The following is a 27,307-nucleotide window of genomic DNA, read 5'->3' as shown; positions in this document are numbered from 1 at the left end:
CAAAAATGGGGTGCAAGGAAAGTGTGCCACACCCCCCCCCCTCATGCATCTCCCCCTCATGTCCGCGCTTGCGCAGCAGAGACCCAAAAATCAGCTGGCCAGGGGGAGGCACATGCGCATGCACCGTGGAGCTGAGCTGGGGTGAGGGTGTCCGTAGAGAGGGCTCCACATGCCACAGGTTTGCCATCAAGGACCTAGTGCCTTTTTTTTGGTGGCAAAAAAATATAAGACAGGGTCTTATTTTGGGGGGAAACACAGGTAGGATGCCAGAGAACATTTCTTTTAGCGGCTTTTTTAAAAACATGACGGTGGAATGAGGGACAAAAATCATCAAACCCGGTATCGGTGTTCCTCAATTTCAATCTTTGAGAGAGGAGGGGGTCTTGACGTCAAGATGACAGGTGCCATGTTGAGAAAGACCAAGGGTCTCCAACCTTGGCAACTTTTAAGACTTGTGGACTTGAACTCCCAGAAGCAAAGCTGGCTGAGGAACTCTGGGAGTTGAAGTCCGCAAGTCTTAAAAGTTGCCCAGGTTGGAGACCCCTGGAATAAGCTGATCGCAGAATGTACATTTCCTCTTGGGGGGTGGGGGGCAGTTATGTGGGGCCAGTGGAATAAACGGGAAGAGACGTGTGATTCTCTTGAGACAGAAACTTCTCCCTGGTTTTTATGCAAAGAACTTGGAAGCCCATAATTTAATATTTTTCGACGTTTCTTAAAATAAATAAATGTGTGCCTCCCTTGGTGATATTACTATATGCTCTAAGCAGTGGTGAAATTCATTTTTTTTTAAACTACCGGTTCTGTGGGCGTGGCCTGGTGGGCGTGGCAGGGGAAGGTTACTGCAAAATCTCCATTCCCAACCCACTCCAGGGAAAGGATACTGCAAAATCCCCATTTCCTCCCGATCAGCTGGGACTCGGGAGGCAGAGAATAGATGGGGGCGTGGCCAGCCAGAGGTGGCACTTGCCGGTTCTCTGAACTACTCAAAATTTCTGCTACCACTTCTCCGAAATACTCAAAATTTCCACTACCGGTTCTCCAGAACTTGCTGGATTTCACCCCTTGGTGTAAGTAGTATTTCTTGAGTGAACTCTCAAGTTTTTTGTTAATTTGGATAGGTGGATGGATGGATGGGAAGGGAAGGAAGAAATGAAGGAAGGATGATGAGAACTGAGGGAAGGAGGAAAAAGGAAGGAAAACAAAGGAAAGAAGAAAAGGATAGTGAAAAGGGAGACAGAGATAGAAGGAAGAAAAGACAGGAAGGAAAATTGGAAGGCTGGAGGGAGAGAAGGAAGGAGGGAGGGAAGATAGCGAAAGTGAGACCAAGGGATGCAAGGAAAGAAAAGAAGGAAAATGGGAAGGATGGAGGGAGGGAAGGAATGGATGAAAGGAAGGAAGGAAAATGGGAATATTAGAGTGAAGGAAGGATGATGAGAAGGGAGGGAGAAAAAGAAGGAAAACAGGAAGGATAGTGAAAGGGAGATGTAAGGATAGGAAGTAAAGACGGGAAGGACAATCAGAAGGATAGAGAGAGGGAAAGAAGGAAGGATAGTGAAAGGGAAACGGAGGGATGAAATGAAGAAGACAGATAGGAAAATGGGAAGGATGTAGGGAGGGAAAGAAGGATAGTGGAAGGGAGAGATGAAAGGGAGGAAGGAAAACAGGAACATTAGAGTGAAGGGACATTGATTTCGAATATTTATAGTATAGAGGCCATAGCTCTGCCTGGGCAGATTCTCTGCTTCTAAAGGCAGAAATCAGATTCTCCCCTTGGATTCTCCAGAGCCGAAAGCTTCCTGCGGCTCAGCCGATTGTGTGTCCTGCAGCCAGACAGCTCTGACCAACCGACATCCCTACTAGACCTTGCAAAAAAACTTGCACATGGGAATCACAGAACGTAACATCTGTTTCTCTTCATTCCTCCTGAAAGCGAAACCCGAAGGCGTCCCGTAAATTCGGTTTTGATTGTTTTATTTCACTCCCTGGGAATGATTACGTCGGAGGTCTCCAGTTACCTATGGAATTACTTGGAACAATTGCGCCACTGTCATCCACCCCCACCCCACCCCCTGGCCACCATTTCCTCTGGCTGAAGATAACCTCAATATTTCTACCTCTCTAGTATCTTTTTTTTCCCCTCTGTCCGTCTCTCTCTCTCCATCTGTCTCTTCTTTTCTCTTTCTGTCTGTTTCTCTTTGTCTTTTTCTCTTTCTGCCTCTGTTTCTCTTTGTCTGTTTCTGTCTCTGTGTCTCTGTTTCTGTCTCTGTTTCTCTGTCGGTCTGTCTCTGTTTCTGTCTGTCTGTTTTTCTATCTGTTTCTGCCTCTGTTTCTTTGCCTCTTTCTATTTCTGTCTGTGTCTGTCAAGGGAGTGTGATCATTTCACCCAACTCGGAAGGATGGAAGGCTGAGTCAACCTTGAGCCGGTGAGATTAGAACCGCTGAACTGCAGATAACAGTCAGCTGAAGTGGCCTGCAGTACTGCACCCTAACCACTGCACCACCTCGGCTCAATTTCTCCATGTCCTCCGTTTTCCCCACTTAACGGACGTTGCAGTATCCCCACGGTCGCGTAATTTACATTTCGGATGCTTGGCAACTGACTCATGACGGTAGCAGCGTCTTGGGGGGGGGTCATGTGCTCCTCTTTGACGACCTTCTGACGGGCAAAGTCAATGGGGAAGGCGGATTCACTTATCAACCCTGTCACTAGCTTCACAATTGCGGCAATTCCTTTAACCGCCACGGCGAGGAAGGTCGTAGAAATGGGGGCAAACTCAACTGAACAAATGCTTCACTTAGCAACAGAAATGTCGGGCCTCAGTTGTGGCCGTAAGTCGAGGACTCCCTGGTTTTTTGCCCCCAGATTCGCAAGATATTGTTATTGTAGCTTTACAACAATGTAGAATGAGCTCGCCTGGCTGTGTTTCCCTCTCCTATCAGCTACCTGGCAAGGCTGACCCCTTCCCTTGTTGTTTCCCTTGACGCACCTGAACAGGCGCCGATAAAAATTGGGTGGGCCTTTTATTTTTGCAAATGGTTTTATTCCTGGGTGGGAAGTTGGCACAGCAGGGATGGGGGTGGGGGAAATGTTCCTTTGGATTTCCCCCAAGGAGCAGGTGGAAGAGAGAGAGAGAGAGAAGGGTCTGTCTTCAGGCCTTCAGCAGGTAGAATGGAAGACCCCTCCCACTCGGACCCCCTGGGAAGCCAAGGTGTTGTATTCCTTCACAGCCATCTCCGTTTGCAAGACCATCACGTCGATCCCCTGCCTCTTCAAGTACTCCACTGTGGCTGGCGGCACCTTGGGTGGGGAAAAAAATCAATGAAATCCTGTTCTATATTCTTGTAAAATGTGTTTTTATTTTCCATTTTTCATTTTCATACAGTCACATATATATACTGTGCATAACCGGGGCCATGCAACATTAAACAATAAACACAGCCATTCCTCTTGTCAACAATACCCCCAAAATAGAAACCCAATGTACCTCTTCGACCCTCCATACACCTCTTTCTTCCGCCCCCCTCCAACTTTCCATCTTCCCTCCATCATTCCCCTCTACCCTACTTCCCCTCCCCCTCTACCACTCCTCTCTCCCAATCCACTCCCTCCCTTCCCTCTCACCCTCCCTCCAATCCTCTCTCCCACCCTCTCTACCCCTCTTTCTTCTATCCCTATCTACTCCTCCCTTTGGTGTATTCCTACTCTATCTATCTATCTATCTATCTATCTATCTATCTATCTATCATCTATCTATCTATCTATCTATCTATCATCTATCTATCTCTCTAATCTATCTATCTAATCTATCTATCTATCTATCTATCTATCTATCATCTATCTATCTATCATCTATCTATCTCTCTAATCTATCTAATCTTATCTATCTATCTATCTATCATCTATCTATCTATCTATCTATCTATCTATCTATCTATCATCTATCTATCATCTATCTATCTATCTATCTATCTATCTATCTATCTATCTATCTATCTATCAATCATCTATCTATCTATCATCTATCTATCATCTATCTATCTATCTATCTATCTATCTATCTATCTATCTATCTATCTATCTATCTATCTATCTATCTTGTATGCCGCCCACTCCCGGAGGACTCCGGGCGGCTCACAAAAGACAATGGAAAGGGGGAAACGAGACAAAGACAACATATTAAAAACAAAACCAACATTCACAATTGTCATGTCAATATATACAGCTTATCCTATTTTTTCAGTAAAATTAAAGAGCAACAGTATACATGTGCAATCACAACACATTGAAATCTAACACATACTATATATCACCCCTCCCCCCTAACATCCCCCCTCCCTTCCCCCCCCCCGACTTCCCAGAGCCCCTACACGGTATAGATTTTTGACAAACAGAGTCTAAAATATATTAAGACAAAAGAAATTTTTTAAAAAAGAAGTTAATAACATCTCTACATTGAACTCAGCTTCTTCCTGTTGCACTAACTTTGAACAGTTTCTATATTCTATTCCAGTGTTGGGGAGCCTTTTTTGGCTCACGTGCCAAAAGGGGGGGAGCACAGGAGGGGTCGTGTACGGGTGTGCCACACCCATAATGCAATAAGCCACCTCCAGCACGTATGCGCGCATGACCAGTGCTCCCCCCCCATTTTTTGCATGCTTTTTTCACCCTCCCCAGGTTCCAGAGGCTTTATAGGAACCTGGGGAGGGCAAAAACAGCAAAAACTGGTCGTACGGGCAAACCGGAAGCTCGGGAACTGACTTCCGGTTTGTTCGTAGGGCCGGTTTTAGCCCTCCAGAGCCTCACGGGGCCTTCAGGAGGCTTCCCTGGAGGCTCTGGAGGCTGGAAAACAGCCCTACGAGCAAACCGGACTTCTGGTTTATCCATAGGGCCGTTTGTAGCCCCACACAGCCTTCAGCGAAGCCTCCTGAAGGGCCCTCAAGGCTCCTACGAGCAAATCGGAAGTCCGTTCCCGAACTTCCGGTTTGCCCGTAGGGGCGTTTTTTTGCACTCCGGAGGCTTCAGGTAAGCTCCGGGGCGGGCGGGGGAGGCTGTTTTCGCCCTCCCCAGGCTCCTATAAAGCCTCTGGAGCCTGGGGAGGGTGAAAAATGGCCTCAAAAAAAGGCTGAAATCAGCTGGCCCAGCACGTGCATGTATGCTGGCCAGCTGACAGGGCAACGCCTTTCGGGTTCCACCACAAATCCGCGAAGCCCTTATCCGTGGAGACATAAGCGCGAAGACTAATTCGCGCCATTCGAAGCGCTAAGGAAAAACGCGACCCTACCGCGATGACATAATCGCAGAGGGCAAATCCGCGCATTCCCAAGCACTCAGCATCCTAAACGTAACCCTAACCCTAACCTAACCCTAAACCTAATCCTAACCCTTACCTTAATTTAAATCCGCTTTCTGCCGCCGCGCTGTTTTAAAGCGCCCTTCTGTCACCGCGCTGTTGTCGCAGCGGTGATGACGTCGCGGCTTTAGTGACGCGATTTTATCTCCGCTATTTTGACGAGCGCAGTTTTGTCGTGCCACGCGCCTCTTGTGCCCTGGCAAATGGCTCTGTGTGCCACCTGTGGAATGCGTGCCAATAGGCTCGCCATCCCGGTTTTATTCTGTTCTATTTTATTCTATTCTATTTCCATTATTCTATTCCTTATTCTATCCCTATCCTAGTTCCCTCCAAGGCGCCTTCCAACTCTTTATTCCGCTCCGTTCCCTATTCCGGTGATGGCTAACCTTTTTGTCCTCGTGTGCCGAAATCGCTCATGCGCAGGCGCCACACCGATAATGCAATGCGCCCAGATCCCCTGCGCGACCACATGCAACCGACCCCCCTTTTAAAAAAAAAGTTTTAAACTTTTTTTTAAATCACCTTTTCAATATCTTGGTGCGTCTTATACTCTGAAAAATACAGTACCTATATCCTCTCCGCTGATTAGAGCGGCAGAGTGGATTTGCGTGCCTCAGCCGTGTTACTCCCCAAGGAGTAACCTGGAAGGTAAGTTTTGGTACAACTGCGTACGGGCAAAACACGCAATCCCCGAGCTGGTTGTTAAAGCGGCAGGAACCCACCACTGCTCCGCTCAGCGGAGGAAACCTACCTGGAGGGCCTCGCTCATGCCGCAACCGATCACTAACGTCTTGACGCCCTTTTCCAGGACTTCCTTCACGTCGGCGGGCTGAACCCCAGGCACGTGCTGTGTTGGGGGAGAGGGAAGTTAGTGGGGGATGCTTTGGACGGGGCCCCAAATTCCTACGCATTTCGCCCGAATCGGAGGCGGGGAGCCTGGTTGAGATTGGGCTGGGTTCAAGGACTGGCGTTAAACTGCATGTTTCTTTCTTCTGTGGCAGATGCTACCCATCCTGGTTTCCTTTCCTTTTATTTCCCTCCCTTTCCTTCCTTTTTTCCTCCCTCCCTTTCCTTTCCCCTTCCATTTTCTTTCCCCCTTCTCCCTCTTTCCTCCTTCCCTCCCTTCTTTTCCTTTCCCCTCCTTTCCCCTTCTCCTTCTCTCCCACTCTCCCTCCCTTTTTTCCTCCCTCCCTTTTTTCTTCCCTTCCACTTCCCTTTTTCTCTCCCTTTCCTTCCTTTTTTCCTCCCTCCCTTTTTTCTTTCCTTCCCTTCCAACTTCCCTTTTCCCCTCCCTCCCTTTCCTTTCTTTCCCCTCCCATTTTCTTTCCTCTTTCTCCCTCTTTCCTCCTTCCTTCCCTTTTCTTTTCCCCTTCCCTCATTTCTATCCCCTTCCCTTTCTCCCCTTTTCCTCTTCTCCTCCTTCCCTCCCTTTTCCTTTCCCCTTTTCCTTTTCTCCGTTCCCTCCTTCCCTTCTTTTCCCTGTTCCCTTTCTCTTTCTTTTCTCCTACCTTTCCCTTTTCTTTCCCCCTTCCCTTTCTCCCTTTTCTCCTTCTACCTCTTCTTCCCTTCCCCTCCTTTCCCCCTCCCCTTTCTCCCTTTTCTCCTTCTACCTCCCTCCTTCCCTTCCCCTCCATTCCTTTCCCCCTTCCCTTTCTCCCTCTTTCCTTCTTCCCTCCCACTTCCTCCCTCCTTCCCTTCCTTTACTTTCCTCTCCCCCTTCCCTTTCTCCCTCTTTCCTCCTCCTTCCTTCCTCCCCTCTTCCTTTCCTTTCCTCTCCCTTCCTTCTTGTGGCAGAATAGGACAACTTTCCATGGTCCACTCACCATGGAACAACTGACCACGGGGCAACTCAGTGTGGGACAATTGAACAATTCAATTTAAACATTTAAAACAATTTAAGTTCTTTTTTTTTCTTTTTGTCATTCCCATTTCATTCTGTCCTTCCATGCGCATCCTTTTAACGATTCTGTTCTACCGTTTCTTCGATAGGAATGTAACTCTTGCCCCATGGGGAGTGGTCCTGTGATGAGTTCGCTGCGGCGAGTTGCCGTAGATCCTTCTGGTGGTTAGAATGCGGTATTGCAGGCGAACTCTGCCCACTGCCAGCAGTTCGATCCTGACCGGTTCAAGGTTGACTCAGCCTTCCACCCTTCCGAGGTCGGTAAAATGAGGACTCAGATGGTTGGGGGACAAAAGGCTGACATTGTAAACCAGGGAGGGAGGGAGAAAAAAAGAAAGAAAAGAAGGAAGGAGGGAGGGAGGGAGGGAGGGAGGGAGGGAGGAAGGAAGGAAGGAAGGAAGGAAGGAAGGAAGGAAGGAAGGAAGGAAGGAAGGAAGGAGCAAACCATGGTGGCACAGTGGTTAGAAAGCAGTATTGCAGGCTAATTCTGCTGACTGTTAGCAGTTCAATCCTGACCTGCTCAAGGTTGACTCAGCCTTCCATCCTTCCAAGGTCGGTAAAATGAGGACCCAGATTGCTGGATGGGCGCACACAAACACACACACACACACACACACACACACACACAGCAGGTAACTTTTTCTACCTAACCCCATTTCCCAAGCCTTTTGTATGATCTGATTCCTTGAACCTCTGTTTTTTTCTGGCCCGGCTTCCTGCTGATCGAATTAACCTGGTAAATCACAGCTTGTTGAGGCAGATGTGACTTTTCTTAGCCTGTTTTGTTTCTTTCCCTTCTCATTACAATTTGGATGTAAATTTGCATAATAAAATACGGCAGTCTTCCTGCTCCATACCCAGCGTGCAGCTGCTCTCAATAGACCCGGTGGGCGTGGGGGGTGTGTGTCTATTTTTAACAAGCTTTTATTTATTAATTTTACTTTATCAACATCTGAAATCACCCATCTCCCCCACCAGAGGGACTGTGGGACGTGTGCAAATAAAATAAAGTGAAAATAGCCTTTAAAATTTTTTTTTAAATGAAATTTACAAAGGCGAGGATTTACCGGTACTAATTAAAAACCAATTATTAAAAAGTTCATTAAAATCACTCCACAGCCTAAAAGAATTTGTGTAGTTTTCTAATGAAGAGAGAGTCACAGATGTATGGAGGGTCAAAAACATGTCAAGATTGAAGCTATCATATATGGTGGACCTGCCAAAAGGTTAAGGCATTTTGGATAAAAATATGGTGGGTCATGCAAAATGTTTTTAAAAGAAGGATAAAGTTTAGTCCTCAGTTATTTTTACTAGGTATATGTACTGACTTTACAGTGGTAGAGACCAATTTGATTCTGCACCTGATAACTGCAGCAAGACTGTTGGTGGCGCAATATTGGAAGAAGGAAGACTTGCCTACAATCCAAGAATGGACATTGAAAGTAACAAACTTAGCTGAAATGGCTAAAATATCGGCATATCTCAAAGATCATTCAAATGAGAGATATAAACGAGACTGGAAAAAATGGATTGACTATATACAAAATAAATACGGGACTAAGAAATTCCAGTTAGCCTATGCTTAAGATCAGAAATGATTTAAACTGTTAAAAGTCAGTTCAGTAAGAAGAAGCTAAGGTCAATCTAGAATGTCATTAATTTCTTTATTTCTTTTTTCTCAATAGATTTTAGACTGTGTTAGTTAAAAATCTATACCGTGTACGGGTTCTGGGAAGTCGGGGGGGGGGGGGAAGGAGGAGGGGGGGTGGGGGGGTGGAGGGAGGGAGGGGTACACACAACAAAAAAAAATTGTACTTCAATGTCTTAATGATTGACAAATGATGACATATTTGGGTTTTTTTTAAAGAAAAATAAAAAAGTTCTGTATAAAAAAAAAAAACATGTCAAGATTGAAGCCATAATCCGTGGGATTAGATCCCCGTTTTTTAAAAAAACCCAAAGTCACTGTGCAGCAATTTAATTTTTTTCTAACTGGCATAGGGTGAAATGACAATTTTGAGTGGTGCGGTGGCCTAGAGGTAGATCTCTCGCCTCACAATCAGGAGCCTGTGAGTTCAATCCTAGGTAGAGGCAGATATTTCTCTCTCTCTGTGGACACAATGAGAATAGATCTGCTGAACAAAACTCCACACTGGCGACAGGATGAGCGTCCGGCCAGTAAATTCTCTGCTAGCTCCATTCAGTTGCCCAGACTCCACTCTGCAAGGGATCCTGGGGTTTGTTAAACAAAGATGATGATGGGGTGAAATAACAATTGATAAATAAGTAATATATGTCTGAGCAATAAGCAGGGAAATTTTTTTTCCCGCCCGCCTCTAAATACTGCAGCCTGCTTTAACTGTGACCCATTGCAATGCTTTGAGAAAGAAAAAAAAGTGATTTATAAGTAGTTCTCACACACTACAAAAGCTAAACATGTTATGCCGATACAGAAGGTTGTAAAACTATTTTATATTATTATGTTTGTCTTGTTTTTTCTCTTTTTGTTGGATTTTTTTGTTTTTTAAAGGTTAAAATGTTTAATAAAAACTATTATATACATACATACATACATACATACCGTTTTCATCCGATCCAAGCACTGGAACCATAATAAATACACGGCAGTGGCCCTTCTCCAGTGGGGAAGGCAAAAACAAGTGAAAAACGGGCCGTTTTTGGCTCATTTTTGGCTCCCAGCTCCCAGCAGCACTCTACAAGCCTCCCAAAACCTATGCATGCCCTGTTTTTTTTGCAAAAAATGGGCCCGTTTTCACAAAAAAATGGGCCAGTTTTTGCTCATTTTTGCCCCCCCCCTCAGCCCCCAGGAGAACTTTGCAGGCCTCTCAAACTCTCTGCATACCCCATTTTTCACAAAAAAATGAGGCGTGCAGAGGACTTGGGAGGCCTGAAGAGTGCAAAACCTTTTTTTAAAACTTGCCTCTTCAAAATCCTGGTGCGTCTTATACTCTGGAAAATACAGCAAGTCACTTTTCCCGATGCCGTTGTAACTTCGAATGGCCACTAAATGAATTGATATAAATCGAGGACTATCTTTGTACATGGCAGTCTATAACTCAGTTATAGAGTTGTCCCTGTTGCCATGGATAATAAGTTTGTGTGTTGTTATCCAAACTCATTTTTATTTCATTTTGGGCAATTTCCCCAGATTTGGGAAGCAGGTACAGGAATCAACGGGATTGAGGCCCGATTTTCTAGCCTGTTTGACAGCAGGAGACATCCAGGATCTGAGACGAAGAGGAACCATTCCTAATTCTTGCTTCTTTTGGCTGGATAAACTGGGATTCTCCCTGGGGCATAAAAATGCCTGATGCCATAGGAGGCCACCGAAGGAATTCCTCCAAGATACTTACTTCCGTGCCCGTTTCTCTCCAGTCCCACGTTCGGCTGCCACCGGGCCATACTTTACAATCTTTATAAGTTGTGGGGCAGCCTTTCACCATCATCCGTCCCCATGACAGGGAGGCGATTTCAGGGGAAGACATAGCAGGAGAGGTGTCTGAAAGGGAAGAACAAGAGGCAAAAGGATCACAGAGCAGAAAAACAGAGTAACAAGAGTTGGAAGGGACCTTGGAGGTCTTCTAGTCCAACCTCCTACTGGAGCAAGAAACCCTATCCCGTTTTAGACAAATTTGATTTGATTTTTTTGATTTGATTTTAACTTTATTTGTATGCCGCCCTTTTCCCTGGGGGGACTCAGGGCGGCTCACAATTCAGGGGGAGGGAAGGACAAAACAAGTTATACACATAAAGACAATACATCGTTAAAAAACAACAGTCGTACTATTCGGGTGGGGTTGAAGTCTTTAGCCCCAGGCCTGTCGGGACAGCCAGGTTTTAAGGTCTGAAGGGTGGTGAGGGTACGAATCTCCACAGGGAGTTCATTCCATAGGGTCGGAGCAGCCACCGAGAAGGCTCTCCTCCGGGTAGTGGTTCTCCAATCTCTTCTTTAAAAAAAAACTCCAGCGATGGAGCTCTCACAAGTTCTGGAGGGAAGTTCTTCCACTGATGAATTGTTCTCCCTGTAGTCATAGAATAGCAGAGTTGGAAGGGGACCTTGGAGGTCTTCTAGTCCAACCCCTTGCTCAAACAGGAGACCCTACACAATTTCAGACAAATGGTTCTCCAACGTCTTCTTGAAAACTTCCAATGTTGGAGCATTCACAACTTCTGGAGGCAAGTTGTTCCACTGATTAATTGTTCTGTCAGAAATTTTCTCCTTAGCAATAGCAATAGCAGTAGACTTATATACCGCTTCATAGGCCTTTCAGGCCTCTCTAAGCGGTTTACAGAGAGTCAGCATATTGCCCCCAACAATCTGGGTCCTCATTTTACCCACCTCGGAAGGATGGAAGGCTGAGTCAACCCTGAGCCGGTGAGATTTGAACCGCTGACCTGCTGATCTAGCAGTAGCCTGCAGTGCTGCATTTAACCACTGCGCCACCTTGGCTCTATTTCTAGGTTGCTTCTCTCCTTGATTAGTTTCCACCCATTGCTTCTTCTTCAGATGTTTTAAAGAATAGCTTGACTCCCTCTTCTTTGTGGCAACCCCTAAGATATTAGAAGACTGCTGCCATGTCTCCTCTAGTCCTTCTTTTCATTAAATTAGACATATCCAATTCCTGCAACGTTCTTCCTATGTTTTAGCCTCCAGTCCCCTAATCCTCCTCCTTGCTCTTCTCTGCACTCTTTCTAGAGTCTCCACATCTTTTCTACATCGTGGCGACCAAAACTGAGTGCAGTATTCCAAGTGTGTTGGTATTGGACCTGGGTACTTGAGAGACCGCCTGCTGCCAATCACCTCCACTAGACCGATTAGATCCCACAGATTAGGCCTCCTCCGAATTCCATCCGCCGGCCAGTGTCGACTGGCGACTACCCAGAGGAGGGCCTTCTCTGTGGCTGCTCCGACCATTTGGAACGAACTCCCCGTGGAGATTCGAACCCTCACCACCCTCCAGGCCTTCCGCAAAGCCGTTAAAACCTGGCTGTTCCGACAGGCCTGGGGCTAAAGAGCTGTTGCCCCCGTCTCAAATGGTATGACTGTTGTGTGTTTTTAAATTATGTATTGTTACATTTCGTTTTTATTTTTTATTTTTTGTCTGTACCCTCCCTTCCCTGATTTGATTTGTTAGCCGCCCTGAGTCCCCTTCGGGGGAAAAGAGCAGCATATAAATATAATAAAATGAAATGAAATGAATGAAGTCTGGCCTTATCAGAGCCTTATAAAGTGGTAGTAAACACTTTACGTGATCTTAATTTTATCCCTTTGTCAATGCAGTCTAGAATTGTGTTGGCTTTTGTAGCAATTGTCGCACACTGCTGGTTCCTATTTCAGTGATTGCTCACTACGATTCCCAAGATCCCTGCCACAGTTACTACTATTGAGCCAGGTACTACCTATAGAAGATGAGATATTTTCAGTTCCTGCTACAGACTGAACTATCCTCCTTGAATTACAGAGCAGGGCAGATATAAAATGGTGGTACGGATGGACGTTAAAATGGCTGAGAGTCGGTTGTCTTATTAAGTTTTCTTCTGCTGTCATTCAAACTTAGAAATAAATTATATGTTTTTTGTTATGGCGTTGGCTTTGTTCCACTGTAATCTTTTGCATCTAATCTTTTTCTATTACCTTATTTTACAATCTTCTGCTATTTTATTGTTATTTTATTTATTTGTCCTATTTATACACCGGGCATTTCCCCTGAGGGATTTTGGGTGGTTTGTATACTCCTCAACTTACAACCATTTGTTTATTGACTTTACTTACAACGGACCTGAAAAAGGGGAATTAGGACCGTTGCAGCATCTTAGTGGTCATGTGATCAAAATTATTCAGGCATTTGGCAACTATCTCACATTTATGACGGTCGCAGAATCCAGGGGTCATGTATATCCTCTTTTGCAACCTTCTGACAATCAAACTCAGTTGGGGAAACCATATTCATATTATTATATATTATATTAATTATACTATATTAATTATATTATTTTAATTATATTTTAATTATATTATTTTAATTATATGTTATATTATCCATGTTAAGAATTGCAGTGATTCACTTAACAACCGTGGCGAGAAAGGTCTTAAAACGGGACAAACTCCGCTTAACAACCGTCTCGCTTAGCAACGGAAGGGTCGAGGCTCAATGTTGGTCGTAAGTCGAGAACTACCCGTACCTGAATTGCAGCTGACAAACTCCCTGTCTGCAGCCACTCAGGGAGGCGCTTGCCTCCCCGAGGGCTTCCAAACTGCAGTCCCCATCATCCGCAGCGTGGCGGATGGGGAGCGATGGGGGTTGTAGTCCCCGTAGGCCCCGCTCACCTGTCCAGACCACGCATCTGTCTCCCGTCTGGCAGGATACGCCCCCTCCCGCCCCTCATTGGCCGAAGGCGACGTTACAAACACGGGCCGCGCCCACTAACCAAGCTTTCCACAACATCGGGCTCCCCGCCCTCGCTTACGGTCCCGCCCCCTCTTTTTTTGTGTGAAGGTGGGCGGAGCCTCGACGTCCTCTCCTCCTCGTCCCTTTCTATTATGATTGCGCCCCTTTCTCCGTCGCCGCCGGCGAGATTGGCTCGGGCGGCGTTCTCTGCCCGCCCCTTTCCGACTCCTCCCACTCCCGCCCCTCAACGCCAGGCTCGTTTTGGTTCCTGTGTCAATCAGTGAAATCTTAAACCAACGACACAGAGAGACGGGGTGGGGGTGGGGGGGCTTGCTATCCCGGGCCGCTCTTTCCCAGCGTCGCCTCCTTTCCTACTCGGGCTCGCCTCGTCTCGCCTCCTCTCGCGGGGCCCGACGGGAGAATGGCGGCGGGGGTCTCTTTCTCCCCGCCCCACAGCGCCCCCTGCGTTCCTCCTCCGCGCGGCCGCCCGGCCCGCCTCTCCTCCTCCTCCTCCTCCATCCATCCATCCATCCTCTCAGGTTCCAAGATGGCGGCTGCGACGGCGGCGGCGGCGGCTCCCCCTTCCCCGCCTTTCCCCGCCGCCCCGCCGCCGGAGGGCTCTTCCCGCCCGGGCTCTTGGCCCAACTTCGCCGTCGTCTGCTCCTTCCTGGAGAGGTACGGCGCCCTCCTCGACCTGCCCGAGCTGCCCTTCCCGGAGCTGGAGCGCGTTTTGCAGGCGCCGCAGGAGCCCGGCGACCAGGGTAAGCCCAACCGGGGGGCGAATTTACCTCAGCTTCGAACCGTTCGCGGCTCCTCGGAGCAAGGAGAGCAAGGCCGTATTTCCTCTCCCCCCCACCCCGCCGCTGCGGGCCCCGTTTCACTTCCCTCCGGGACGCCGCCGTGGCCCGGCCGGGCCTCCCTCCTTCAGCGCCGGGTAGAGAGATCCGCTTAATGTCTGGGCCTCGCGACTTGGACACCTTGAGGTCGTCATCGTCGGTCCCTTTTCTCCCCTCCTTCGGGGCGGGGGGGTGTCTTGCTGGGATCAGGAGGGGCGTCTTCACACGAGACGCCGACCCGGGTCGGCCCCTGAGGGGATTCCCTCCCGGGGTCCCAGGGAGGCATTTTGAGGAGCTAAAGTGGGGTTGTTTTTTCCATCCCTTCAACTAAATTGGGATTGATCAGCCGGGGGAAGGAGGGAGAAGGGGATGATGGGCATGCAGTGGAACATGGGTACAAGATTCCTCTTTCCTCTAAGCAGCAAAGTGCTTCTTGGTTTGGAGAATCTGATCTTCCTGGTACTCTGGCATCTCTCTGCTGTATTACTATTATTATTATTATTATTATTATCATTATTATTACTATTACTTATTATCATCATTTGATCTTCCTGGTGCTCTGGTATCTGCTATATTATTATTATTACTATTATTACTATTACTACTATTTGTTATCATCATCATCATCTGATCTCCCTGGTACTCTGGCATTTCTCTGCTGAATTATTATTGTTTATTATTACTATTAGCATTATCATTATTATTTCATCTGGTACTCTGGCATCTCTGCTGTATTATTATCATCATCATCATCATTTGTTCTTCCTGGTACTCTGGCATCTCTCTGCTGTATTACTATTTATTATTATTATGTGGTTAATCTTGGTGAGATTTTTTATTATTATTATTATTATTTGATCTTCCTGGTGCACTGGTATCTCTCTGCTGTATTACTATTATTTATTATTTCTTTTATTCATTAAACATGAAACTCAGTCAACTGAACATTCAAAAATGCATCAGAAACACCATTGACTGGTACTGATGTCTGATACGGATTGCTATCCTAGGTATCCGCCAAGTATCTTAACATGTACGATGTTCTGAGTAGCGTTTTTTTTGCAATTCCGCTGGTGTTATCGCAGGAAGCTGCAATTTCTTGATGTGTTTTGCAAAATTCTTGAACGTGGTACCAAGTGCCCCGATGACAATGGGTATCACTGTTATGTATTTCATCAATAGCCATTATCCATCCATTATTATTGTTGCTGTTGTTATCATTATTTGATATTCCTGGTGCACTGGCATCTCTCTACTGTATTATTATTATTTATTTATTATTATTTGATCTTCCTGGTACTCTGGCATCTTTCTACTGCTGTATTATTATTATTATTATTATTATTATTATTATTACTATTTTTATCTCTTTTATTTATTAAACATGAAACTCAAGTCAACTGAACATTTAAACATGTATCACAAATATCAATCACTGGCAGTGATGATTGATATGGGTTGTTATCATAGGTATCCATCAAGTATCTTCATAAATGTACGATGGTCCGAGTAATTATTATTAATTATTATGTGGTTAATCTTAGGTGAGATTCACAGCCTTTGGGGCTGTTTGGTAGCTCAACAGCTCGAGTCCTAACCAAGGATCTAGGAACCGTTAGGTAACGTCAGAGGATATAAGTTGTTCCAAGTGGTGGTTTTTTGTAGAATCAGAATGTTCAAGTCTGATAAATTTAAAATTTCCAAATAGCGAGGTAGCCCTTTGGGTATTGCCCCAAGGGCTCCAATTACAATCAGGACAACACACAATTTCTTTTTCCATAGTCGCTCAACTTCAATTTGCAAGTCCCGCTACTTTGCGATTTTTTTTCTTGCTGTTTATCTTAAATTTGTGCATCTCCGGGTATTGCAATGTACCTTTTTTCTTTTCAACTATTGTTATGTCAGGTGTGTTGTGGGCCAAGTGCCTGTCAGTCTGAATTCTGAAGTCCCACAAGATCTTGACTTTCTCATTCTCTAAAACCTTCTGAACCTGATGTTCCCAGTGGTTTTTGCTCTACTCAAATCCAAACTTTTGGCACGATTTCCAGTGAATGATCTTAGGAACGCGGTCATGGTGTTGTAGGTAGTCAGTTTGTGAAATTTTGCTGCACCCATTGATCAAGTGGTCGACTGTCTCGTCTTTCTCATTACAGAGGCGACATTTGCAGTTGGTGGTAACGTTGAATTTTTGCCTTCATGTAGTTTGTGGCTAAGGCTTGTTCTTGAGCTGCCAAAATAAAGCCTTCTGTTTCTTTTTTCAGTTTTTATTATTATTATTATTATCATCATCATCATCATTATTATTATTCTAATCATCATCATCATATCTTCCTGGCACTCTGGCATTTCTGCATTATTCTATTATCATCATTATATTACATTTCATCCTTCCTTTTATAGATATAAAAGATAATCAATTTTGTTGTATTTAAGTACAATGATAATAAAGATTATACATATAAAATTGTATGTGTATGTTTATGTGTTTGTACACATATATATGTATGCATGCATGTATATATATATACATGAATGTATGTATATACATACATGCAGGTAGTCTTTGACGTACGACCACAGTTGAGCCCAGAATTCCTGTGGTGAAGGGAAACATTTGTTAAGTGAATTTTGCCCCATTTTTACTACCTTTCTCACCACAGTTGTTAAGTGAATTGTTGCAGTTGCTAAATTAGTAACATCATTGTTAGATGAATCTTGATTCCTCCATTAATTTTGCTTGTCAGATGATTGTAGAAGTGATTCCCGGGACACTGCGACAGTCATAAATATGAGTCGGTTGACAAACATCTAAATTTTGATCATGTGACCATTGGGATGCTGCAACGGTCGAAAGTGAAAAATGGTCATAAGTCACTTTTTTCAGTACTGTTATAACTTCAAACGGTCACTAAATGACCTATTGTAAATTGAGGACTACCTGAATACACGTGGGTGGGTAGGTGGATGGATTGATGGAAATAGATGATTGATACATAGATGATAAATACATGGATGGATGGATGAGGTAAGATAGATAGATGGTAGGCAGGCAGGCAGACAGATAGATAGAGGGCTACATGTATGTATGTATGTATGTATGTATGTGGATGCATGCATGCATGCATGCACACATATACATACACACATGCAGATGTATAACTCAGGACAATGCATACACCTAAGTGATCTGCCTCCTATTTTCTCCACAACAACAATCCTGTGAGGTAGTTAGACTGAGGGAGAAAGGCTGGTCCAAGTCACCTAGCCAACTCTTATGACTAAAGGGGACCTAAAACTCACCATCTCCTGGTTTCTGGGCCAGGATTTCAACCCAGTGGAGGAAAGATTGGGATTCTTTTATCTTTATTCCAAGCCAGGATGTCTAAAGGATGATTAGTCTCCATTTCCTGGCCATTCTTCCTTCTGTTTTGTTCTCCCTGAGTTCCCTTTGTAGGAACTGTTCCCTCCAGCAGCATCTGGGATGTTTTCAAGGTACTGTCTGAGAAATCAAGTGAGTGGACACAAAGGGTTAATTGCGGCTCCTGTTGTTGATGTGTGACATTCGTAAAAAGCAGACAAAAGCAGACGGAGGTTCAACTGCATGATTGGGTCTGCCATCTTGACTTTTCTGACAGCAGCCCGCAGACATCCCTGATCTGCATCTCTCTCTCTCTCTCTCTCTCTCTCTCTCTCTCTCTCTCTCTCTCTCTCTCTCTCTCTCTCTCTCTCTCTCCCCAACCCTTCCTGAATTGACTTTTATATCACATGGACCAATTTCTGACAACTTTCAGAAGTTGTGGGTGCCCCATCACTGGAGGCTTTTAAGAAGAAATCAGACAGCCGTCTGTCTGAAATGGTGCAGCATCTTCTGCCTGAGCAGGGGGTTGGATTAGAAGACCTCCAAGGTCCCTTCCAACTCTGTAACTCTATGTTGTTCTGTGTTTCTCAGCCTCCGTACTTTTAAGAAGGGTGGACTTCAACTCCCAGAATCCTCCAACCAGTATACTGGGATTCTGGGAGTTGAAGTCCACATTTCTTAAAAGCTGCCCAGGTTAAGAATCACTGACCTAGATGCTCTCTGGACTTGGCTACCTTCTTTCTTTCTTCTCCCATTCTCTTTGTTGGCTTTGGAGCGTCGTTTTTTTTCTTTCCCCAGTGGGCATCTACTCTGTGCTTTTTTGTGTGCCTCGCAGAGGAAAGGGGGCATCTTGAATTTCAGTTGCTCCTCATCTGATTCCAATTTTGGATGACTTTTATCTCTATTTGCCCCGTTCTAGCAAATCTAGAGGTAGGGGTTTTTTCATGCTTCATGAGCTTTTCCATTCACTTTCATTCCTCTACCAAGGGCTTGTTTTTTTTAAAAAAGGATGGGGACGAAAGAGTTTTTGGTGAAATGGTTGGTTGATTTATTTAAATATTGAATTTATATGCTTCTCATCTTGCTACCAGGCAACTCTGGGAGGTTTTCATGTTGTTTGTTGAAGTTGTTTGAAACTGGACGTGGTGTAGCACAGACCTGGGTATTTTATAGTGTCGTCCCTCCCCCCCCCCCTGCGCTATTCATCCTTGTGGCTGAATCAAGTGTAAACAAGGGTCCTTCATGCACACAATACAACTGCAATGCTTTTATTTTGAAGGCAACTGCCTACACACCTTCACAAGCCTATTGGTTGGTCTCCCCACAATAGTCTTAGTTTCTCCCCTTGGGAAAATTAATTGCCCACCCTTGGCCTAAGCTCTAGCAGCATTCACGGCTCCACTATTTTTGGCAGGCCACCAACAATTGAGTAGTAGTTTAGTAATGGCTTATGGTCAAATCTGACACAGTGGTAAAGGTGCTGGATCCTCCTTGGAGAGATCAAAATTCTTCTCCATTCTCTCCCACTGAAGGTTTCTGGGTATTTTTTTTTCCTGAATCCAGACTGTGTTATTGAGAGAAATGGGAAGCTGCAGCATTGTGCACAGTGTGCCTTGAACTACTGAGCAAGAGGTTGGATGAAAATCCAGCAAGTAAACAAGCAAACAAAATATGATCACGAAGGCATTTTACCTGTTCTTAACCAAGAGACCATATCTTGGGAGGCAGATGGGCTATAACTTAATCCTTCTGGTTAATGCAGGTAGATTGAGGGAAATTGGTAAATTTACGACAGCAGAAGTTGATGGAGATTTTTATAAGAGAGAAAGAGGACACAATAATCCACCCAATGCCTTAAAACTTCTCTTTAGTTTACAAGCTGTATGTGTACTCTGTATGTACTGTATGTATGTATGTATTTAATATTTAATTAACATTCATCTCTCCATAGGGCGACTTTTTTACCTTTAAGTGCATGAATATTTGTGGTTGAACAGCTATTTATTTTATGTTTGTTTGTTTATTGTGTTATCCATCTCTCGATAGGGTGACATTTTTACCTTTCTTCAACTGCATGAATATTTGTGGTTGTCTGTCTGTCAATCTATATCATCTCTATCATCTACCTACCTACCTACCTATCTCTATCTATCATATCTATACCATATATATCATCTCTCTCTCTCTCCCTCTCTCTCTCTCATATGTCATCCATCTCTGATAGGGTGACTTTTTACCTTTCTTTAACTGCATGAATATTTGTGGTTGTCTATCTATCTATCTATCTATCTATCTATCTATCTATCTATCTATCTATCTATCTATCTATCTATCTATCTATCTATCTATCTCTATCATCTATCTATATCTATCATCTCTATCATCTACCTACCTACCTATCTCTATCTATCTATCTATCATATCTATATCATATATATCTATCCTCCCTTTCTCTCTCTCTCTTTCTCTCTCTCTCTCTCTCTCTCTCTCTCTCTCTCCCTCCCTCCCTCCCTCCCTCCCTCTCTCCCCCCCCCTCTCATGTCATCCATCTCTCGACAGGGCAACTTGTGAACCTTTCTTTGTACATGACTGTTTGTGGTCAAGCAGCTCTTTCTCTCTCCTTGATGCTTATTTCCTAAACCTGTCCAAATGATTCATTTTGAGGTTGTTCACAGCGCTGAGGATAGGCAGGAGAAAATGTCTGTTGTTTTCTGCATTTGTTGAAGATTTCTTTCTGTTCCTGCCTATGTTTCCTGCCGTCCTGCAGGCATAGCAGCCTGCATGGCACGTTAAGCATCTAGGCCTCTCCATAAACTTCCTTTTCTTGTAGAATATCAGCTCAGATACACAGGACACTCAAAAGATGCCAGTAAACCTGCTGTTCTTAAATTAGTGTCTGTGAAGGATGGTTATTGTGGGTTTTTGGGATGGTTATTGTGGGAAAAAGGTTTGTTTTATTTTAAAATCAGTCTGGAAGAGCGGCAGATTTTAAATCTTGGAGTAACTTGGAGAACATCTCAAGGATCCTCCCATCCCTGCTCTTCTATCTTCCAACAGTAACTCATCAAAACCGCTTCCTCCCCTTCCCAAATCCTAGGCCCATAATGGAGAACCTATGGCACGCGTGCCACAGGTGGCCGCCAGAGCTCTCTCTGCGAGCACTCCAACCGTCGCCCCAGTCCAGCTCCACCGCACATGCGTGCATGCCTTCAAGCAGCCAGCTGGTCTTTGGGTTTCTGCCGCGCATGTGGGGGGGCACATGCAGGGGATGTCTGCATGCGTGCATGGGGAGGCAGAGTGCATGCGCGGGGGACACTTGTATTGCATTTTGGGGGCTCGCATGCATGTGCACGGGCCCCGGTGCTCCGTTATGGGCCTGGAAGCTAAAACAGGGCGACGGGGGGGGGGGGGGGGCGCATGCCCAGGGGACGTACGTGCATGCACGAGGAGGAGCGCTCGCATTGCATTTTGGGGTTTGGCGCATGGGTGCTTTGGGCACTCTGCACCGAAAAGGTTTCCACTCTCCTAGGCTCTTTAACCAGGGAAGTTTTTGTGGGCTGTGCTTTTAAAAGATTGAAAATTCACAGCCCCCCCCCCCCCCCCGTTTCTTTGTTGCTTTTGTCCTTTTCAAATGGGCCATCAAAACAATTCAACTCTTAAATGTAGCTTTTAATTGCTTGGCTATGGAGCCTGGCACCCGGAGGGTGATTTCCAATAAAATTATAAATACCTTCTCATTGCTTCTATATTCCTTGTTACAGTCTTCACATTCTTTGCAGAAGGGGAATTTAAATTTAGATTGTTTAAATATAATTAGATATGCTTTTGATACAGACTTGTTAAGTATCCAAATACAAAATAGTGTTAAGCATTAAAGGATTGTGTCTGCTATTTGTATCCCATACACTTCTGAAATTAACATGTTTTGGGGCAGTGCCATTTCTCATTTACTATGATAATTATTATTATTTTTTAACTTTCTTGCCGGTATATATGCGTTGATGCATATGTAGGTAGTCCTCGACTTACGGCCACAATTGAGTCCGAAAGTTAATGAACCCATAATCCCTTGCGGGGTGGAGTCTGGGCAGCTGAGTGAAGCTGAGTTGAGAGACCGCCTCCTGCCAGTAACCTCCCAAAGACCTATTAGATCCCACAGACTAGGCCTCCTCCGAATTCCATCTGCTGGCCAATGTCGGCTGGCGACCCCCCGGGAGAGGGCCTTCTCTGTGGCTGCTCCGGCCCTATGGAACGATCTCCCCGTGGAGATCCGGACCCTTACTACCCTTCCGGCCTTTCGCAAAGCAACCAAGACCTGGCTGTTCTGGCAGGTCTGGGGCTGTTGAATTATCCAACCCCACTCGAGGTTACAACTGTTGGTGAATTTTAAATTGCTGTTTTTTTATTTTTATTTTTTGTATCCCTTCCCCTTTTTATTGTTAGCCGCCCTGAGTCTCTCGGGGAATAGGGCGGCATACAAACCAAATAAATGAAATGAAATGAGTGTTTACTGGCCGGATGCCCTTCCTGTTGCCAATACGGAGTCTTTTTCAGCAGATATATTCTCATTGTGCCCAGAGAGAGAAACACCTGCCTCTACCTAAGGTCAAACCCACAGCCTCCTGATGGTGAGGTGAGAGCTCCATCTCTAGGCCAACTCACCACTCCACCTGACCATTGTCACAAATGCGAAAAACAGTCCTAAGTCAAATTTTTTCAGTGCTGATGTGTTCTGACTTAAGCTTCCCCAAAAAGCACAAGGCTGAGTCCTGGTCCCGACAAAACCCCTTTTTATTAAATGAATGTGAATTCCTCTCCTTCACATTCAGCAAGGCCTGGCAAACAGTCTTTCAAAGGAATATCTTTGACCACAGACCTTATCTAGCTTGGAAAGCTGCCATATAAATCTTTTCCCAATGAGGTGCTGGGCACAGAGTCTCTGAGATTCACGGACAGATCTTCACACTCCTGAAACGAACCTAACGACCGAACGAACGAATTGTTTCCTGCAAAAGCCCCCTCCCCTTTCGCTCCTCTTTTATGTCCTATGGGAGGGGCCAATCACCGTCCACCTGTGACTTTACTCCCGAGTCTACCCTGATTTCTGAGTTGTTCTTTTGGCAGCTCTGTGCATGCGCACACTGAGAACAGGCTCATGCTGTACCACTGCCTCACTGCTGTCTGGCTGGGCAGGTATCTGATCACTGCCAGACGGCCTCGACCCCTTGTCCGAACCTTCCCCAGCCTCCATGTTCCTCCCAAACTTCCTCACTGTCTGATTCTGCTGGCCGCTGGTGGGGTCACAACATGTTGTAACTTCAGGCGGTCACTAAATGAATTGTTGTAAGCCTAGGGCTACCTGTATCAACGGGGCAGCCCAGTGACTACGTAAACGTCAGTTCAGGGCAAAGGGACTTGGCTTCCAATTTAAAGGAAGCTGTAGGAAATTTTCTGGCAGTTTCCAAGCTTCTGTGTTGTTGTTTTTTCCCCCAGACTTGCTTTGAAGAAACTAAATCTGTCTGGCTTTGCTCCCTCTTGACCAGCTGGGGGATGCTTGGCATAAAATGATTTCCAGAGTGCTTTGTTCCCTAAACCAGCCATTTTTCCAAGTTTTTCAGGCTGTAGAACCTGTTTAGTTTTTGTTTTTTTTTAAAGTTCCCCCCAACTCCTGATTCAAACTCAAAGCTCCGGTGACAGAAAATTGGCTGCATTCAGTTGGATTTTTTTCCCCTTTTACTATCAATCAGAGGAGGGTGGCTAAGAGGCTGAGCTTGTAGATCAGAAAGGTTGGCAGTTTGGCGGTCCGAATCCCTAACGCCGCGTAACGGAGTGAGCTCCCGTTACTTGTCCCAGCTTCTGCCAGCCTAGCAGTTCGAAAACACGTAAAAAATGCAAGTAGAAAAATTGGGACCACCTTTGGTGGGAAGGGAACAGCCTTCCGTGCGCCTTCGGCGTTGAGTCATGCTGGCCACATGACCACGGAGACGTCTTTGGACAGCGCTGGTTCTTTGGCTTTGAAACGGAGATGAGCACCGCCCTCTAGAGTCCAGAATGACTAGCACATATGTGCAAGGGGAACCTTTACCTTTTATCTATCAGAATTCCATCAAATGTTTAAACACAGGTTGAAAAGCCCTGGTTAAAAATTACACGTAGTCTTCGACCTATGACCATTCTTTTAGAGATTGTACAAAGTGCTTTAGGGCACTCGATACAGCTGGTCCTCGACTTACAACCACTTGTTAGTTACAGTTCGAAGTTACAATGGCATTGAAAAAAGCGACTTATGGCCATTTTCCACACTTACAGCCATTGCAGCATCCCTGCTGCCATGTGATCAAAATTTGGCTGCTTCGGCAGTGATTTCATATTTATGACGGTTGTAGTGTTCCCGAGTCACGTGATCCCCTTTTGCGACCGGCACTGGGAAAAGTGAAGTATGACCATTGTTCACCTTTGTGACCATTGCAGTATCTCCATGGTCAAATGATCAAAATTCAGACGCCTAGTAGTGGACTCATATTTATGACGGTCACAGTGTCCCGGGGTAACGTAATCCCTTTTACGACCTTCTGACAAGCAGAGTCAATGGGGAAGCCAGATTCACTTGACAAACTGTGTTACTCATTTAACAACGGCAGTGATTCCCTTAACAACTGTGGCAAGAAAGGTCGTAAAATGAAGCAAAGCTTACTTAACAGCTGTCTTGTTTAGGAATGTGGTCGTACGTCGAGGACTATCTAACTGGCACCTTTAACTATTTAAAAATGTATAAAGAAAGTAATTTCCCTGAAAGGCAGAGGAATTAAAGGTCATTAAAAAGGGACAAAACTCAATAAGTGCCTTGCTTAGCAGCAGAAATTTGGGGCTCAATTGTAGTCATAAGTCGAGGACTATGTGTATGTGGACTTGGGATTTGGAGTGGTTTCAACGGTGTCATGTTGTTCTTGACTAAATAATCCCCAGAATAATTAGTGGTGCCCTTTGAAAGGAACCGTAGGAAAAACTGAAGCCAGTTGGGTGTTTTCTAATTATTTCTTTTAATGATCAGCTTCTTAAAAATGTTGGATTACGGCTTTTAACGGTTCAGCTGAAGCAGCCAGCCAGTATTTTTCATGGATACTGTCAACCGTGCTTTTTTTACTCTTAAATCAGAATTGAAAACATCTGAACTACAATTATTCCTTCCAGAAAAGCTTAGAGGGGGGGAATTGTCTCCTCTCAGAGTTATATATTTTGTAAAAGCGCCGTACAGTAAATTAGCTTGCGGATGTGGCCTGGGTTGCAAATCAAAGCATATATTTTATAACGGATGTTTTTCAATTAAAAGATCAGTTTAAAAAGACTAATGTTTTAAAGAGTGATGTTGCTAATACTGTAATTTTGTTTGTCCGTAAAGATTTGCCTTTTAAGTGATTATTATATTCTAAAGGTTGAATTGTGCTGAAGCAGTTCTCATTTTTAAGACGGGTGCAGATAATCTAGGAGTGTCAGACTCAATTTTATTGAGGGCCGCATCAGGGCTGTGGTTGACCTTGGGACGGGGGGGGGCGGACGTGCGTGCGTGGCTGACTGGGTGGGTGTGGCAACTGGGTAGGCATGGCCAGTTTGACGCCACTCCCCAAACTGCTGACATGTTTCCTCTTTGCATTGGGTAGACCGGACCGAAGCCATGCTGGTCCGATCTTTTCTCTTTGCGTTGGGTAGACTGGGTCGTAGGGATGTGGGCTGGCCCCTTACATTTTCTAGGACAGCCTTGCGGGTCGGATCTGACCATATCCCGCACCCAGGTCTGGAGATTTGACACCCCTGGTATAATCCATTCTCCCCCTTCCCAAGACACTAAGCCTGTGAGCTTTGACTTAATAAGAGCCGAGGTGGCCCAGTGGTTAGAGTGCAGTACTGCAGGCCACTTCAGCTGACTGCTATCTGCAGTTCGGCGGTTCAAATCTCACCGGCTCAAGGTTGACTCAGCCTCCCATCCTTCCGAGGTGGGTGAAATGAGGACCCAGACTGTGGGGGCGATATGCTGACTCTGTAAACTGCTTAGAGAGGGCTGAAAGCCCTATGAAGCGGTATATAAGTCTAACTGCTATTGCTATTGCTATTGCCTTATTTAATAGGCTGTGTTCTGACCCAGCCTTAGCAGAAACAAGAAAGATTCCTTGTCAGGAAAACCCCCTCTTTATTTATCTCCTGTGAATTAATGCCATTCACACACCGAAAAGTGCAGGCAATAGTCCTTCAAAGAGTTAACTGCAGTAACAGACCTTATCAGTTCCTTGCCATAATTGCAAGGCCTTGAGCTCCCAGCAGAAAGCTTGCAAATTAAATTCTGAAGAACTGTTGTCTTCTATGACCACCACTCCCCTTTCCTTCTATTTAATCCCCAGCCGGGGAGCGGCCATTCAGCATCCACGTGTGCTTTGCTTCCCGAGCCGACTCCTTGTCCTCCGTTGTTCTCCTCTCCTAACAGCTCTGCACATACGTGCATCTGGAACAGGCCCCGTAGTTCTTCCTCCTCACTCACAGCAACCTCCAAAGGCAGCTGCATCTCCAGTGGCTGGGAAATGTCGGGCAGCTCTGTCTCTGTCTCAGTGTCCGACACTGAGCATCCATCAGAACCTTCCCCAGGCCCCAGAACTGGCCCAAGTTCTTCCCCAACCTCCTCATGGGCCCAGTCTGCTACCAGCCCCACTGGTAGCTGGCGAGACACATCAGGCTGCATTCTATCCAACGTAGCTACTCCAGTTGTGTTGAGGTTACTACCTTATCTCCAACAGCCTGGCAGATGTACCACTACAACCACCCCAACATGATGGAAGACCTTCCTTCTCAAACAGAATTTACACACAATGTTAAAAAGATTTTGGGATTCCAGAAAGAGTCCAGAGAAGGGCAACAAAGATATGAGGGGACTGGAGACTAAAACATATGAAGAACGGTTGCAGGAACTGGGTAGGTCTAGTTTAATGAAAAGAAGGACTAGGGGAGACATGATAGCAGTCTTCCGATATCTTGGGGGCTGCCGCAAAGAAGAGGGAGTCAAACTATTCTCCAGAACCACCTGAGGGCAGAACAAGAAGCAATGGGTGGAAACTAATCAAGAAGAGAAGCAACTTAGAAATGAGGAGAAATTTCCTGACAGTGAGAACAATTAATCAGTGGAACAACCTGCCTCCAGAAGTTGTGAATGCTCCAATAATGGAAGTCTTTAAGAAGAGATTGGATGACCATTTGTCAGAAATGTTATTATAGGGTTTCCTGCCTGAGCAGGAGGTTGGCCTAGAAGACCCCCCCAACGTCTCTTCCAACTCTTGTTATTCTATTCCAAGGTCCAGTTTTGTTGTATACATGATGTACAGTGATAATAAAAGCTATACTACAGTATGTCCAAGCACCCAAAAACATTCAGACTTGTTTGGGTTAAGCCAAAGCCCATTTTCCCC

At 45.3% G+C, this 27,307-nt stretch overlaps 2 protein-coding genes across 4 annotated transcripts in view; one reads left to right on the top strand and one right to left on the bottom strand.

Moving 5' to 3' along the window:
- Positions 1–3,022: 3,022 nt before the first annotated feature.
- LOC116510678 (mth938 domain-containing protein-like) lies at positions 3,023–13,710 on the bottom strand. Of its 2 annotated transcripts, none has more exons than XM_032220313.1 (4): positions 13,604–13,710; positions 10,629–10,774; positions 6,106–6,201; positions 3,023–3,301 (listed from the first exon to the last, which is right to left on the bottom strand). In XM_032220313.1, the coding sequence occupies exons 2-4, from the start codon at positions 10,758–10,760 to the stop codon at positions 3,161–3,163; spliced, it is 369 nt and encodes a 122-aa protein (XP_032076204.1). In that variant the 5' UTR covers positions 10,761–10,774; positions 13,604–13,710; the 3' UTR covers positions 3,023–3,160. The 2 variants fall into 2 exon arrangements, with proteins under 2 accessions (XP_032076204.1, XP_032076205.1); XM_032220314.1 differs by lacking the exon at positions 13,604–13,710 and adding an exon at positions 13,459–13,597.
- Positions 13,711–14,220: 510 nt separating this feature from the next.
- Positions 14,221–27,307, top strand: part of RSF1 (remodeling and spacing factor 1) — a 56,241-nt gene continuing 43,154 nt past the window's right edge. For both annotated transcript variants that reach the window (XM_032219821.1, XM_032219820.1), the window contains exon 1: positions 14,221–14,425. The gene's annotated coding sequence lies outside the window, so the exon portion shown is untranslated. The remainder of the gene's footprint in view (positions 14,426–27,307) is intronic.

Source organism: Thamnophis elegans, chromosome 6 (assembly GCF_009769535.1).
Source record: "Thamnophis elegans isolate rThaEle1 chromosome 6, rThaEle1.pri, whole genome shotgun sequence".
NCBI lineage: Eukaryota > Metazoa > Chordata > Lepidosauria > Squamata > Colubridae > Thamnophis > Thamnophis elegans.
Note: the sequence above shows the minus strand (reverse complement) of the source record. Positions and strands in the feature narration are given on the sequence as shown.